The following is a 15,761-nucleotide window of genomic DNA, read 5'->3' as shown; positions in this document are numbered from 1 at the left end:
CGAAACAAGAGAAACCCTATGGTGGACATACTGGCCCTTGAAGGTCCATCTAGAGTAGCCCTGCCACTTATCAAGGCCATCCAGGTCAACTTGAAGATCTTGTGGCAGACCCCGGCCTCCATTCCCCCAACAGCCAAGGGTGTAGAAAGGAGATACTTCATCCCCTCTAAGTGGTACGGTTATTTGTATACCCACCCATAGCCCTGCTCCCTGGTGGTGTTGACGGTGAATGAACGCGAGAGGCCGGGGCAGCAAGATCTCACTCCAAAGTCCAAGGACTCTAAAAGACTCAACCTTTTTGTCAGGAAGGTCTATTCCATAGGGGGCTTACAGCTCAGGATTGCTAATCAGCAGGCAATCCTGAGCAGATATAGCTTCAACTCCTGGAACTCCATGCTGGAACTTAGGGAATTTTTGCCCTTGGAGTTCAGGGGGGAGTTTGGGGCTATTGTTGAGGAGGGCAAAGCAGGAGAACAGACCTCTTTGCAGGCCTCCCTTGACACTGCGGACTTTGCAACCTGCACCCTTTCCTCAGGGATAGCCATGAGGAGGAGTTCATGGCTACAGGCATCTGGCTTACCCCTGGAAGTGCAGCAAACTCTGCAGGACCTGCTGTTCAACGGGGCAGGCCTGTTCGCGGAGCAAACAGACTCCAGGCTGCACAGCCTAAAAGACTCCTGGGCTGCGATGAAGTAGTTGTGTTTGCGTTGGGTTGCCGGTATGTGCATACCCTGCAGGCTGCAACAATGCCCTTATCCTCCTCAGCCAATGCAGGATTTCTCTAGAAGGAGGGGCAGAAATGGCAGGCGCAAGCTTTCGATCCTCTGCCCGGGCAGGGCCACGGCCCAACAAAGCCATCATCGGGCTCAAAGCAGGCCTTTTGAAGGTGTGCCCGAGGACGGTCCACCCGCCACGATGCCAGATCCTTCCCCTTGTTTCTTGAATCATCTGTCCCACTTCTACTGTGCTTGGTCCCAAATAACATCGGACTGCTGGGTTTTTCGCACGGTAGAAGTGGGATATTCTCTCCAATTCTGCTCCTCCCCTCCCTCTTACCCCCCCTTCCCCATCTCTCTTCAGGGACCCTTCTCACAAGCAACTCCTTATCCAGGAGGTACAGGCACTCCTCGCTGCAGGGGCAGTGGAGGAGGTTCCTCAGGAGCTAAGGGGCAAGGGATTCTGTTCTCAATATTTCCTAATCCCCAAAGCCAAAGGGGGTCTCAGACCCATTCTAGACCTGCGGGCCTCAACAGATTCATGGTGAAGCTGAAGTTCTCCATGGTCTCCCTGAACTCCATAGTTCCTTCTCTGGATCCGGGAGATTAGTATGACGCCCTCAATCTCAAGGATGTGTATTTTCATATATCCATACATCCTGCTCACAGATGATACCTCAGGTTTGTGGTCAATCACAACCACTTCCAGTTTAAGTTTATCCCCTTCAGCCTGTCCACAGCCCCTCAGGTGTTCACCAAGTGCATGTTGGTCGTTGCCGCCTTCCTTTGGTGAAGACAGGTGCAGGTGTATCCATACCTCAACGACTGGCTGCTCCAGGGGCACTCCAGGGACCAGGTAGAAGTGCAGATATGCATTATGAGGTCCACGTTCAACAGGTTGGGCCACCTTCTCAACGAGAGCAAGTCGACCCTGATATCCTGATAGATTTTATCGGGGCAATACTGGACTCGGGTCGTACCAGAGCATTCCTGCCAGAGGCCCATTTTCTAACGATCTCGGACTTCATACAAGGACTCAAATGGTACCCTACCACCACAGCAAGGACCTGCTTGAGACTACTTGGTCACATGGCATCTTGTATGTACGTGGTACAGCATGCCAGGATGTGTCTCAGATCTCTCCAGATTTGGCCCAAGTCAACGTTCCGTCCGGGATGTGACAGTCTGGACTCGGTAGTGACTCTTCCGGGTCACGTCCTCCAGTTCCTGGGCTGGTGGCTCAACCAACCAGATGTGTGCAAAGGAGTCCCCTTCCACAGACCTCAGCCCTCCCTGTCCCTGGTAATGGATGCGTCAGCACTGGGGTGGGGAGCACACTTGGGGGACCTTCAGACTCAGGGCCTCTGGTCTCAAGACGAGCTCTCACTCCACATCAACATCAAGGAGTTGAGAGCGGTTCGGCTAGCATGCCAAACCTTCCAGGCCCACTTGATGTGTCAGTGTGTGTGAGTCTTGACAGACAACACAACTCCAGCTGTCGGAATTCTGCATAGCCCACTCTATCCACTTGGAGGCGACATATATCTCAAGATTACAGAATGAGCTGGTGGACTACCTCAGCAGATTGTTGCGCAACCACAAATGGTCCATCTGGCCGGATGTCATTCTCACCATCTTCCAGAGGTGGGGAACTCCCCATATCAATCTCTTTGTCACTTGGAGCAACAGGAAGTGCCCACGGTTCTGCTCCTTCTGGAACCACAGCCAGGGCTCCCTTGTGGACACCTTCCTCCTCCATAGTCGGATCATCTCATGTATGTGTTCCCACTGCTTCTTCTCGTGCACAAGGTCCTACTCAAAGTCCACAGGGATAAGGCGGCAGTCATCCTGGTGGTTCCAACGTGGCCATGACAACACTGGTACACCACGCTCCCGGACCTCTCGGAAGACATCCTGATAACGCTGCCGCTGATCCCGGACCTGATTAGCCAAGACCACGGTCGCCTTTGTCACCCAGACCTCCAGTCTCTCCACCTCACGGCCTGGAAGTTTCATGGCTAACCCCCATGGAGCTCCTGTGCTAGGAGATGGTCAGGGAAATTCTGCTCGGTAGCAGGAAACCCTCCAGTAGAGCCACCTATTGGGCAAAATGGAAGCGGTTTGCGAACTGGTGCTCCCAGGGCCATTCTCCACTGTTGCAGGCCCCCATTCCTGTCCTCCTGGACCTGCTGAAGCTCAAGCAGCAAAGTTTGGCTGCTTTGTCCATCAAGGTGCACCTGGCAGCCATCTCTGCATTCCACTCAGGAACAGCCGGGCGCTCCGTCTTCGCCAACCCCATGGTAGGCTGCTTCCTCAAGGGCCTGGAGCACCTGTATCCAATCCCTGCATGGGACCTCAACTAATGGAGGCCCCCGTTTGAACCGTTGGCAACTTGCTCACTTCTGTATCTCTCATGGAAGGTTGTTTTTATGGTTGCCATTACTTCAGCAAGGAGGGTCTCGGATCTCAAGGCCCTCACCTCTGACCCTCCATATGCTGTTTCCTTTAAGGATAAGGTGCAGCTCAGGCCTCATCCGGCTTCCCATCCCAAGGTGGTGTCCCAGTTTCACTCTAACCAGGACATTTTCCTGCCTGTGTTTTACTCTAAACCCCATGCGAACAGCCAAAAGCAATGCCTACACTCTCTGGACATTCGATAGGCACTCGCCTTTTATATAGACCGCACAAGGCCGTTCCGGAAGTCGAACCAATTATTCATGGTGGTAGAACAGGAGTGAGCAAACTACGGCCTGCGGGCTGGACCCGGCCCCTCAGGGCTTTGGATCTGGCCCGAGGGATTGCCACCCCCTCTGGCGCCATGGGCCCCACTCCGCTCCAGGAAGTGGCTAGCACCACGTCCCTGCAGCCTCTGGGGGGCGGGGGGGGAAGTATGAGTCAGAAGGCTCCACACACTGCTCTTGCCTGTGGGTACCTCCCCCGAAGCTCCCATTGGCCGGGAATGGGGAACCGAGGCCAATGGGAGCTTTCTGGGAGGTACCCACAGGCAAGGGCAGCGCACTCAGCACTCTGCCCCCCAATTACCGAGAGGCGGCAGGGACGTGGTGCCAGCCGCTTCCCGGAGCGGCGCGGGGCCGGGACAGGTCAGGCAGGCAGGGAGCCTGTTCTGGCCCTGGTGTGCACTGCTGCCACCCTGGAGCCGCTCCAGGTAAGTGGTGCTGGGCTGGAGATCTCACCCCTCCTGCACCCCACACCCCAGCTCCCTGCCCTGAGCCCCCTAGCTGCACCCCAACCCCTGCCTGCACCCCACCTGCACCCCAACTCCCTGCCCTGAGCCCCCTAGCTGCACCCCAACCCCTGCCTGCACCCCACCTGCATCCAAACCCCTGCCCTGAGCCCCCTCACGCACTCCGCACCCCTCCCTGCACCACTGCCCTGAGCCCCCTCCCACACTGTGCACCCCCTCCTGCACCTCAACCCCCTTCCCTGAGCCCCCTTGTATACCCCATGCCCCTCCTCTGCCCTAACCCCTTGCCCTGAGCCTCTTCCTGCACCCTGCACTCCCTCCCACACCCCACGCTCCCTCCCACACCCCAACCCCCTGCCCCAGCCCTACATTCATGGCCCTGAATGCAATTTCCCCACCCAGATTTGGCCCTCAGGCCAAAAAGTTTGCCCACCTCTGTGGTAGAATCATAGAAGATTAGGGTTGGAAGAGACCTCGAGATCATCTAGTCCAACCTCCTGCTCAAAGCAGAACCAACACCAACTAAATCATCCTAGCCAAGGCTTTGTCAAGCCAGGCCTTAAAAACCTCTAAGGATGGAGATTCCACCATCCGTAGGTAACCTAATCCACTGCTTCACCACCCTCCCAGTGAAATAGTTTTACCTAATATCCAACCTAGACCTCCCCCACTGCAACTTGAGACCATTACTTTTTGTTCTGTCATCTGCCACCACTGAGAACAGCCTAGCTCCATCCTCTATGAAACCCCCCTTCTGGTAGTTGAAGGCTGCTATCAAATCCCCCCTCACTCTTCTCTTCTGCAGACTAAATAAGGCCAGTTCCTTCACCCTCTCCTCGTAAGTCATGTGTCCCAGCCCCCTAATTGTTTTCTTTGCCCTCCACTGGATTCTTTCCAATTTGTCCACATCCCTTCTGTAGTGGAGGGGACCAAAACTGGACGCAATACTCCAGGTGTGGCCTCACCAGTGTCGAATAGAGGGGAATAATCACTTCCCTCAATCTGCTTGCAGTGCTCCTAGTAATACAGCCCAATATACCGTTGGCCTTCTTGGCAACAAGGGCACACTGCTGATTCATATCCATCTTCTCGTTCACTGTAATCCCCAGGTTCTTTTCTGCAGAACTGCCGTTTAGCCAGTCGGTCCCCAGCCTGTAGCGGTGTATGGGATTCTTCCTTCCTAAGTGTAGGACTCTGCACTTGTTCTTGTTGAACCTCATTAGATTTCTTTTGGCCCAATCCTCCAATTTGTCTAGGTCACTCTGGACCCTATCCCTACCCTCCAGCATATCTACCTCTCCCCTCAGTTTAGTGTCATCTGCGAACTTGCTGAGGGTGCAATTAATGCCATCATCCAGATAATTAATAAAGATGTTGAACAAAACCGTCCTGTAGCAGAAAGGTCTCCTGGTCTTGTTGCAGAGGATCTCATCGTGAATTACCTCCCGCATCTGCATCGGCACCTGCTACGAATTGGCCAGCGTTCCAGCCCCGGCTCTCACGGCCCATTTCACAAGGGAGCAGGCCTCATCAACAGTGTTCCTGGCCCAAGTGCCAATCCAAGAAATCTCTAGGGCCGCAACATGGTCATCGGTGCACACATTTGCCATTCACTACGCTATAACCCAGCATGCTAGAGACGATGCAGCCTTCGGCAGAGCAGTGCTCCAGTCTGTCATTCCATAACTCTCACCCCACCTCCGAGGTAGGGCTTGGAGTCACCTAACTGGAATCGATATGAGCAAGCACTCGAAGAAGAAAAAAACGTTACTCACTTTCTCGCAACTATTGTTCTTCAAGAGGTGTTGCTCATATACATTCCAGACCCACTCGCCTTCCCCTCTGTCGGCGTAACTGTCAAGAAGGAACTGCAGAGGCAATGGGTCAGCAGGGTCATATATTGAGTGCCATAGAGGTGCCACTCCAGGGGGCTCCACAGTCGACCCAATGGGTGCTGCTAAGGGAAATCTTTCCAACGACTGTGCACATGGCATGCGCACACCTAACTGGAATGGATATGAGCAACACATCTCAAAGAACAGCAGTTACGAGAAGCAGCGAAGAGTCCTGTGGCACTTTATAGACTAACAGACGTATTGGAGCATGAGCTTTCGTGGGTGAATACATCCGACCAAGTGGGTATTCACCCACGAAAGCTCATGCTCCAATACGTCTGTTAGTCTATAAGGTGCCACGGGACTCTTTGCTGCTTTTACAGATCCAGATTAACACGGCTACCCCTCTGATACTTGATAAGTTACGAGAAGGTGAGTAAACATTTTTTCTCCTCTTAATATGTGACAAGGGTTTTCTTTTATGATTGTTTGGCCTGTGGCACCTTGGCCAATTTAATAAATTATTGTAATTTCTGTGTTTGTGTACATTTTATACACTTTTGTACAGGCTGACAAACTTGCGCTGGAGCTAGAGCAGAGCCGTGATCTCAGCTGTACTATTGTACACATTGACATGGATGCCTTTTATGCAGCAGTAGAAATGAGAGACAATCCAGAGCTGAAGGAAAAACCCATAGCAGTGGGATCGATGAGTATGCTGGTACGGTCAAATGTCAAGTTGATACAAAGACCAAATTACATAAAGATTCAGTTACAGGAACATTAGAAATGCATACAATAATAACACAGATGGCGAAAATATTTATTGTCTTACTGTGTAAATTTGGATTTCACATTTCAAAGAACCAGGTAGTTTGCAAAATTTTAAGTTATGAAGAGGTAACAGAAAGGCGAAAGTTGTCTATTAAGCATATAACTCTTGGTCTGGTCATTCAATTAAAGGTGGAGAATTGTGTGTTGGGCCTGTAGTATCTTTGTGCTGTATCTTTATTTTGATATTTAGAGCCACCCTAGGCTTGATTGTAGAGCTCTGTGGGGCACACTTTGGTTGGCAAAATTAGAAGGCCTCATGCCAATCTAATATTTAGCTCCTACATGAAATCAAATATATTAATTTGTTATTGATTAAAATATGAAAAGATATACTAATTGTGAGAGATCCTTAGCACTTAAACTACTTAGATTCAAATTATTTTAAATACATAAAATGAGACCTGCATTTTGAAGTCTTTTTTTCCTCGACTGTTCATTATTAGCTAGGGTTGCCAACTTTCTAATGGTAGAAAACCAAACACCCTTGTCACGCCCCTTCTCTGAGGCCCCATCCCCGCTCGCTTCATCCAACCTCCCTCTCTCGCTCACTCTCCCCCACCCTTGCTCATTAGCTCATTTTCACCAGGCTGAAGCAGGGGAGTTGGGGTGCAGGAGGTGGTGAGGGCTCTGGGGTGGGGCTGAGGATGAGGGGTTTGGGGTGGAGGAGGGGATATGGGCTGTGGGCCGGAAATGAGGGGTTCAGGTGCAGGAGAGGGCTCCAGGCTGGGGCAGTAAGGGGTGCGGGCTTCCAGAGGGAGTTTGGGTGCGGGAGGGGGCTAAGGGCTGGGGCAAGGGGGTTGAGGTGCGGGAGGTGGTGTGGGCTCCGGGAGAGAGTTTCGGTGCAGGAGGGGGCTCAGGGATGGGGCAGGGGATTGGGGTGCAGGCTCCGGGCAGTGTTTACTTCCGGCAACTGCTGGGAAGCAGCTGGCATGTCCCTCTGGCTCCTAGGCACAGGGATGGCCAGGGATCTCAGCGTGCTCCCCCTGTCTGCAGGCGCCACCCCTGCAGCTCCCATTTGCTGTGGTTCCTGGCCAGTGGGAGCTGGAGAGTCAGTGCTTGGGGTGAGGACAGTGCACAGAGCCCCCATGGCCAGCCCTAAGCCTAGGAGCAGGATGGACATGTTGCCACTTCAGGGAGGTGCTCGGAGACAGGTAGGGAGCATGCCAGCCCCAAGCCAACTGGACTTTTAACGGCCCAGTCAGCAGTGGTGACCGGAGCCACCAAGGTCCCTTTTTGACTGGGCATTCCGGTTGGAAACAGGACACCTGGCAACCCCATTATTAGCAGATTACCATCAATTTAGGCGTGAAATGAAAATTACATTAAAGCATCCAAGAAAGCCTTTAGAATATATTTATATACCGGTGGATGTATTTTGTCTGATTCTAAAAATGATGCTGATGTGGATTATGATTAGTTTGATTGGCACATATTGGGCCAAGATTTGTGCTGGTTTACATCAAATTCAGTCAATGGAGTTGCATGGGGAATAAATCAACCTAGAATTTGATCCATTGTATATAGTATGCTATAGAAGCGAAAAAGGTGTAGAATTATCATTACGTTAGAGATATTATCCATTTTAACAGATTTTTTGGTGGCATTTTTATTTTTTCTGCTCTAATAGAGTTGAGGGTGCTCAGCACCTTGCAAGATTAAGCCTACAGGCTCTGAATAGAGCAGAAGTGGTAGTAACTTAACCTTTCTTTAGTTTGTTTATTTCTTCCTCTGAAACTAGTCCTGGGAAATAATTCAGTCTCCAGATATGTTTCTCCCACATAGCCTCACAATATGTCATGTCTCAGTCTGTTTCACATATTTCAGTGAGCCCTAGTGCTCCTCAGACTAAAGGTGTGGGCATTCAGTTAATAAAAAATCAAGCATACTGGAATTTTGTCTTTTAACTTTTAAAAATTAATATTGTCTTGGATGACCAGATATACAAGCATGTCTTTAATTTCAATTTTTTTTGTTATTAATATTGGAATTAGCCTCCAAAGCAAGAAAGAGGAGTATAGTTTAAACGGCATGTGAAAGGTACTGAATTGCCAGGAGACTGATATCCTTTAGCCCTGCAGCGAGAATGGCATAGACAACAGCCATACAAGCTTCCACAAGCTGTTCAGCCAATGTGACTTGCCCCTCTTCTAGAGAGACCACCTTTTGGGGGGCAAATGGGAACAATGTCTATGACCTACTCAATACTGTGCCCTTTGCTAACGTTTCTAACAAATGCCGGTTAGTGCCTCTCTAAGCAGATCTGCAAAAACTGAAAACACTTCAGTTAAATAAGTTTATCAATTAACAAATTGACTTAATTTGAACTTGCAAACTAGAGATGAAAACTGTCCAGTTACCAGTCCCTAAAATCATGTAATTCTCATAATGCAAATAAATTACAAGCTATGGAACATAACATACTGAATCTAGAATGGAACTGGTTACTGCAGTTTGATAGATGCTCTGTGACAAGAGCATTGTTTCTATGTCTTTTTACTTCAGTCTTTAAAATTGCTGCATGTATTAAAACTCACAAGTATGCTGTAGGACATGGCTATTTAACTCTATATCTATTTTTTCCCTGTTAAGTCCACTTCAAATTATCATGCTAGGAGATTTGGGGTACGTGCAGCCATGCCTGGATTTATTGCTAAGAAACTATGCCCACATCTTACTATAGTGCCATTAAACTTCAAAAAGTATGAAGAAGTGAGTAAAGAGGTAAGTAATAAACGAGAACATCTCTCAAACCAATAGCAGTGCATACTTTTGTTTTAGATTTTAAGACAATAATAAATCAAAACTTGTATATACATTTAAAAAAGATAATTTAAAGATTAAATTTTCAAGACATGGCTTTGAATGTAAATTAAATACAGCATTTAAATTAACATTCTGTGGCAGTAGGGACAAATTCATCCCTAATCTGGTTCCATATAGAGTTAAGATAATCGAGGTTTTCAAAATTATGTAATGAACAGATGATGATGTTATATTGGTAAATTCAAAACCATAGCACATAATCTAATAATTAGGAGACTAGGAGTAAATAGGGAGAGCAAAGAGAATTTCTTCATACCATAATAACCATATGGAATACTAATTACCTGGGAGAGCTATTGAATCAAAGAGCATTAATGAGCTCAAAAGACATCTACATTTGTTTCCAGAGAATGAATGGACTGAGGAGTAAAGTGGAAAAAAATTAAGGAGGGAGGAAAGGTGATTGCTGTTTCTTGTCCCTAGAAAAGTATGGTACATTCCTTTCCATTAAGGGGAAAAAAAGCTATGCATGTAATTAATACATTATGATGAATAACTGTATATATGTAAATACTTTGTGTTCTCTTAAGATTTAAATACATTGGTTTAGATTATAATCTTAAAGCTTCACATGAGAGAGTTGCAAAAGATCAGTTTGAATTAACATCCATTATCCATAGTAATATTTAGAATACATATAACTTTGTATGAAGAAAGATGAAATATATTCTGTAGCTGTTGAGGCAAATCAATTGTTGGTGTAAATCCATTAATTTCAGCTGAGTTACAACAGGGATGAATTTTACCCAAGGTCTACAAAAAATAGTGGTGGTTTTTTTTTCACTTTACAAGATTACTGGTAAACTAAACATGTTAATTCCATTTGACGTTCTTCAGTTCCATTTTATGAACAGAATGTATATTATATAAATATGTGGTTTTGAGAACAAATCAGACTTGTTTATGATGTAATCAGGACCTCAGGATATGGATGTAGTCTTGTATTACAGTTTGTCTTGTGGATAAGAGTAAAATAGTTGAAGATTTGTATATGTTTTTATGTTCCTTTTATTATTGGTTCTTCAGATATTATTTCCATTAAGGGAGCATTTGATAAAATGAGGCCAGACTTTCCCATATACAAATTGTTGCACCTTCCATTGATTCCAAAGAGTAGGAGGAAGGAGGCAGCGTTGTTCCCATTTTACAGATGAAGAACTGAAGTACATCAAGATTAATTAGCTTGCCCATGGTCTCAGTGGCAGAGCCAGGAACTTAATCTAGATCTCCTGAGTCCCAGTCCAGAGCCTGAAATCTGGTGTGGAAGGATCACTCTAGTGGTAATAGGATGGGTCAGTCTCCAGACCCATTTAGGGGCTGATGTTGTATCCACTGAAGTCAATGGCAAATCTTCCATTGACTTCAGTGGTGCAGGATTAGATCCTTAGGCCTTGGCCCCTTCCTGAAAATTTCCATTTCCTCTCATTTATTGTGGTTGATCTCATTATATTTATACCATTTTTACTCAGACCTGGATTGAAAATAGCAAACTGATTTCACATTAGCAATCAAAACTTGCTGGGAAGGCTAAGTTTGAGTCACTTTCAAGAAGAGGAAGAACCCATGACTGTCCTTGAAGATTTAAATCACAAAATGTTACTAAAAGTTCTCAAGTATTTTATAGTGAAAATTAAGCATTTAAAACTACAAAAATAGGTGTCAGAATTTTATTTTGAGCATTTACTCTAAGATTTGCATATCATAAGACCTTCAAAAGAATATTTAAACAAGAGATGACCACTGTGAGTGGTTTGGGGAGATGAAGATCTGATAGACATAAATGGGTTTTAAGGTCCATTAATATCCATTAGGTAAATGTCTTTAATACAAAGAAATGTCACTATAAGTTTGAAAAAGTAGTACTTTTACACACCACTTGTGTAAGAAGCGGCTTATTTTACATGTTAGTGTGGTCAGAGCAATGAATTATAACTTCTTAGGTGTAAGAAACCACACAACTTTTCTGTATTTTATCAAAAGAATTGCAGTATGTAAATTAACTAAAATGAGCTGTATGATTATTGGTAGGGCTATAATGAGCACTAAGCATTGCCCATTGTCTTCATCAGCTACACTAAAATATTCTCAAGCTGTCAGCTACATTAATTTATTTTTCCTATGGTTAAAGCTTTCTTCTATTAGGCAACCAGTTTTCCGTACATTAAATTAAATGTATTATATCCTTCAGATATCAATGCAAATCACAGCACAGCATGAAAAACTGAATCAGACCACATACACATCCCAAGTGTCTAATAAACTTACAAGCCTCTTGAACTTTTTTCACATGGTTACCACAGTGTCATGGGATCCTAATGATGTGAGAGTGTATAGCCACTTAAACATATATCTCACAACTACCTCTGCAGTAAAATGCACATTGCTCAGAGAGCCTGATCTTTGTTTTGGTGTGTAATACTGACTTATTGCTGCTTTTAAATGAGAAACAGAAGTTTTATAAATTTGCCATATCAATACATTATTTATTTAATAAATACTTAGAGTAATGGTACTGATTGTCTGATCAGAATGGATGTGCAAAGTATGTGTGTTATTGCAAAAGTATTAACTTCATTTTAATACACACCAACATGTTTTGCTATTGCAGCACAACTTTAAACTTTCTTTACATGTTTATCAAGGTTAGAGAAATACTGGCTGAATATGATCCTAGTTTTATGCCCATTGGCCTAGATGAAGCCTACTTGAACATAACAGAGTACTTAGAGGAAAGACAGAACTGGCCTGAAGATAAAAGAAGTTACTTCATCAAAAGAGAAAACACTGCAAAAAATGGTAACCAAATTACTAAATATTATAGCTATTACCATAGTAAATTGGAAATTATTATATATGAAAATAATGATGTATGGCTCCGTAATCAGTTCTGAAATGTAAACAAATCTCTTCCCTATTAGAGAGGATCTTGACTCTTTGAATAGGTATTTTATAGCATACTGCAATCAGCACCATGGTATGTAAGCCCTAACTTTACTTTAGAAGTGTCAGAAATCATGTTACAAGGCAATGCACCTGAGCTCCATTAAAGTGCATTACAAGAATAAAAATACATAAGAAATGAACTCTTCAAAAATAAAGAATGATTAAAACATGATTACATCAGTTCTTGCTATTGGAATGTGGAAAGGCAGAAATTTCCGCAGCGGGATCCACCATTGGGGATATTAAAAAGTTTTGTAGGCAAAGTCTTGTGCCAGTTATTGACTTTATGCACAAACAGCATCATTTTAATCTCTCACATTTGAAAACTACCAAGAAGGCCATTGAGGAGATAAACAAGAATACACCTTTCAATTCTACTAAAAAACACTGGCCCATCCTCTATCAGAACAGAGATGTAACAAAATAAGCATTATAAACATGTCGCATATTGGCAAGTATGCAGTTAGGCATGTGTATCTTCAAAATAACACAGTTTGTGCTTAAATGAACAGGCTTTTTTTTTTTTTTTTTTTTTTTTTTACTACTACTTGCAAACCCTCAGGACATGTAATTCTCATTGAAGTCAATGGTGGCTCTGTATGTTGAAGGCTTGTAGAGTCAGACCCCGAGAATCATAAAAATGTAGGACTGGAAGGGACCCCAGGAAGTCATTTAGTCCAGTCTCCTGCACTGAGGCAGGACTAAGCATTATCTAAACCATCCTGACAAGGTATTTGTCTAACCTGTTCTTAAGAACCTCCAATGACAGAGACTCCACAACCTTCCTAGGTAATTTGTTCCAGTGCTTAACTACCCTTACAGTTAGTTTTTTCTATGTCTAATCTAAATCTCGATTGCTGCAATTTAACCCCATTACTTCTTGTCCTGTCCTCAGTGGATAACAGTTTATCACCGGAAAGAGGTGGGGCAGGGGCTTGGGGGAAGGGGTAGAATGTGGATAGGGAGGCGGTGGAGTGGGGGGGGCTGGGGCCAGGTCACTTGCTGCTGCCAGTGCCAGGCCCCCCGCTAGTCCCCCCAGGCCACCTTGGGCCCTGCATCCCACTGAAGTGCAGGGCTGCACAAAGTGCAGGGCCCGGGGTGGTTGCCCCAGTCCATCCTATGGACAGGATGGCTCTGCTTGGACCTGTTCTGGGCACCACCAAAAATTATACAAACCTGGCGCCCATGTTTGTAACACCTCACAGCTTGGTATCATCTGCAAACTTTGTAGGTATACTCTCTGTGCCATTATCCAAATCATTTATGAAGATACTGAATAGAACTGGACCCAGTGCAGGAGCCCACTCTATGCTTTGCCAGCTTGATTGTGAACCATTGATAACTACTCTCTGAGTACGTTTTTCCAGCCAGTATAAGATGAACTTATAGCAGGTTTGTCTGGGCTTTATTTCTTTAGTTTCTTTATGAGAAGGTCATGTGAGGTGGTATCAGAAGCCTTAATAGAGTCAATATATATGACTTTTACTGCTGCCCCCCTATCTATAAGGCTTGTCACCTTGTCAAAGAAGGATATTAGATTGGTTTGACATGATTTGTTTTTGACAAATTCATGTTGACTGTTACTTATTACCTTATTTTCTTCTAGATGCTTACGAATTGATTGATTATTTGCTCCATTATCTTTCCAGGTGTCAAAGTTAAGCTGACTGATGTATAATTCCCTGGGTTGTCTTTATTCCTCTTTTTATAGATACGTACTATATTTGCCATTTTCCAGTCCTCTGGTATCTCTCCCTGGGGCCGCCCAGAGGGCGGGGCAAGTGGGGCAATTTGCCCTGGGCCCCGCAGGGGCGGCAGTCCGGGTCTTTGGCGGCATTTCAGCGGCAAGGGGCCCTTCAGTGCTGCCGAAGACACAGAGCAACTAAAGGGCCCCCCACCGCCGAAATGCCACCAAAGACCCAGACCACCGCCAGGTGAGTACAAGTGCCGCAGCTCACCCGCTTTGCCCGAGGCCCCCTCTGGGCAGCCCTGTCTCTCCCATCCTCCATGAGTTTTCAGAGATAATCGCTTATGTCTCAGAGATCCCTTCAGATAATTTCTTAAGTAGTCAACTATGTATTTCATCAGGCTCTGCGGACTTGAAGACATTGAACTCGTCTAAGTAATTTGTTCTTTGTTGATTTTAGCCTCAGATCCTACCCCATTTACTCTGATTTTCACTATGGTAGCCATCCAAACATGTTCCCCAATCCTCAGGGGCCAAATGCATCTGGGATTGCCATTTTGCTCCTGCCATGGGCCATAATAAGCATAAAAAGTATCTTTCTCTCTCTCTCTCCCTCAAGGACACAGAGGGCCTGAATATTCCCCAAGATATTATGTAATTTACACATGATCTCACAAACACATCTACTCCCATTTGTTCTTTCCATTTATTTTCTCATTACAGTTTTCTTTTCAACAAATCTCTTAGCTGTTGTAAATATGTGCAAACCTTGGTAATATTTTCCATATTATCTAAGTACTATAATCTTTTTCAGTTTGTTACCTTCCCTGCTTTGATACGTTTGCAAGCTGCACTGCAGAGCCCCACACTGGACTTCACCTGGTTGGGTATACCTAGAAGATATTGGATAGAGCTGGTCAGAAATTTTCAGTAGAATGTTTTTCCATTAGAAAATGCAGATTCATCAAAAGTAGGGTGACCAGATGTCCCGATTTTATAGGGACAGTCCCGATTTTTGGGTCTTTTTCTTATATAGGCTCCTATTACCCCCCACCCATGTCCCGATTTTTCACATTTGCTGTCTGGTCACCCTAATCAAAAGCTACGTGTTCTGCATAAATATGTGTTTTCTGATGAATCTTTCAGTGGCAACCCCTCAGCAGCTCAGGTAACCAAGGCTTCCAGACTCCAGGTTCCTCAGCAGCCCATATGGCAAGGAGTTTGGGAACCTGGGCTCACAATCTCCCTGGCTTTCCTGCAACCTGCCTGGCACTAGGAATGGGGGCTCCCTGGTAGCTCAGCAGGTGAGCTGCCCCTAAGGCTGGGAAGCTCTGGCTGCTGGGAGCCTGGGAGCCTGAATTCTGCTGCAGCCTACCAGGTGAGCTGCAAAGGAACCAGAGAACTTGGGATTCTCAGTATCCTGCTTGGGGGGGGCCACCTGGCAGGCTGCAGCAGAGCCAGAGCTTCTAGGCACTCTTGTTTCACAAACACCAGAATATTCCCACAGAGAGAATAATGTTTCTGAAAGAAAATATTGCAAAATTTCACTTCCACAAAAAAATTATAATGTTTTAACTTTTTATCTCAATTTGGGACAAAAACATTTCCAAAATTTCAATTTTTTCCCCCGCCAAAGTGAAATTCAGTTTCCTGGCCAAATCTAATCCTGGGCCAAGCTCAAATCGCATATACAATGAGTTGGCTATGACCTTTCTTTT

At 45.5% G+C, this 15,761-nt stretch overlaps 1 protein-coding gene across 9 annotated transcripts in view; it reads left to right on the top strand.

The window, feature by feature from the left end:
- The window catches only part of POLK (DNA polymerase kappa), a 113,736-nt gene that overhangs the window by 26,686 nt on the left and 71,289 nt on the right, over positions 1-15,761 (top strand). For all 9 annotated transcript variants that reach the window (XM_039543014.1, XM_039543005.1, XM_039543003.1 and 6 more), the window contains 3 exons: positions 6,325-6,477; positions 9,180-9,311; positions 12,056-12,209. In XM_039543014.1, coding sequence (XP_039398948.1) covers positions 6,325-6,477; positions 9,180-9,311; positions 12,056-12,209 — 439 coding nt within the window. The remainder of the gene's footprint in view (positions 1-6,324; positions 6,478-9,179; positions 9,312-12,055; positions 12,210-15,761) is intronic.

The sequence above is a fragment of the Mauremys reevesii genome, linkage group 6 (genome assembly GCF_016161935.1).
Source record: "Mauremys reevesii isolate NIE-2019 linkage group 6, ASM1616193v1, whole genome shotgun sequence".
NCBI lineage: Eukaryota > Metazoa > Chordata > Testudines > Geoemydidae > Mauremys > Mauremys reevesii.
The sequence above is the reverse complement of the archived record's forward strand: the minus strand, read 5'-3'. Positions and strand labels throughout refer to the sequence as shown.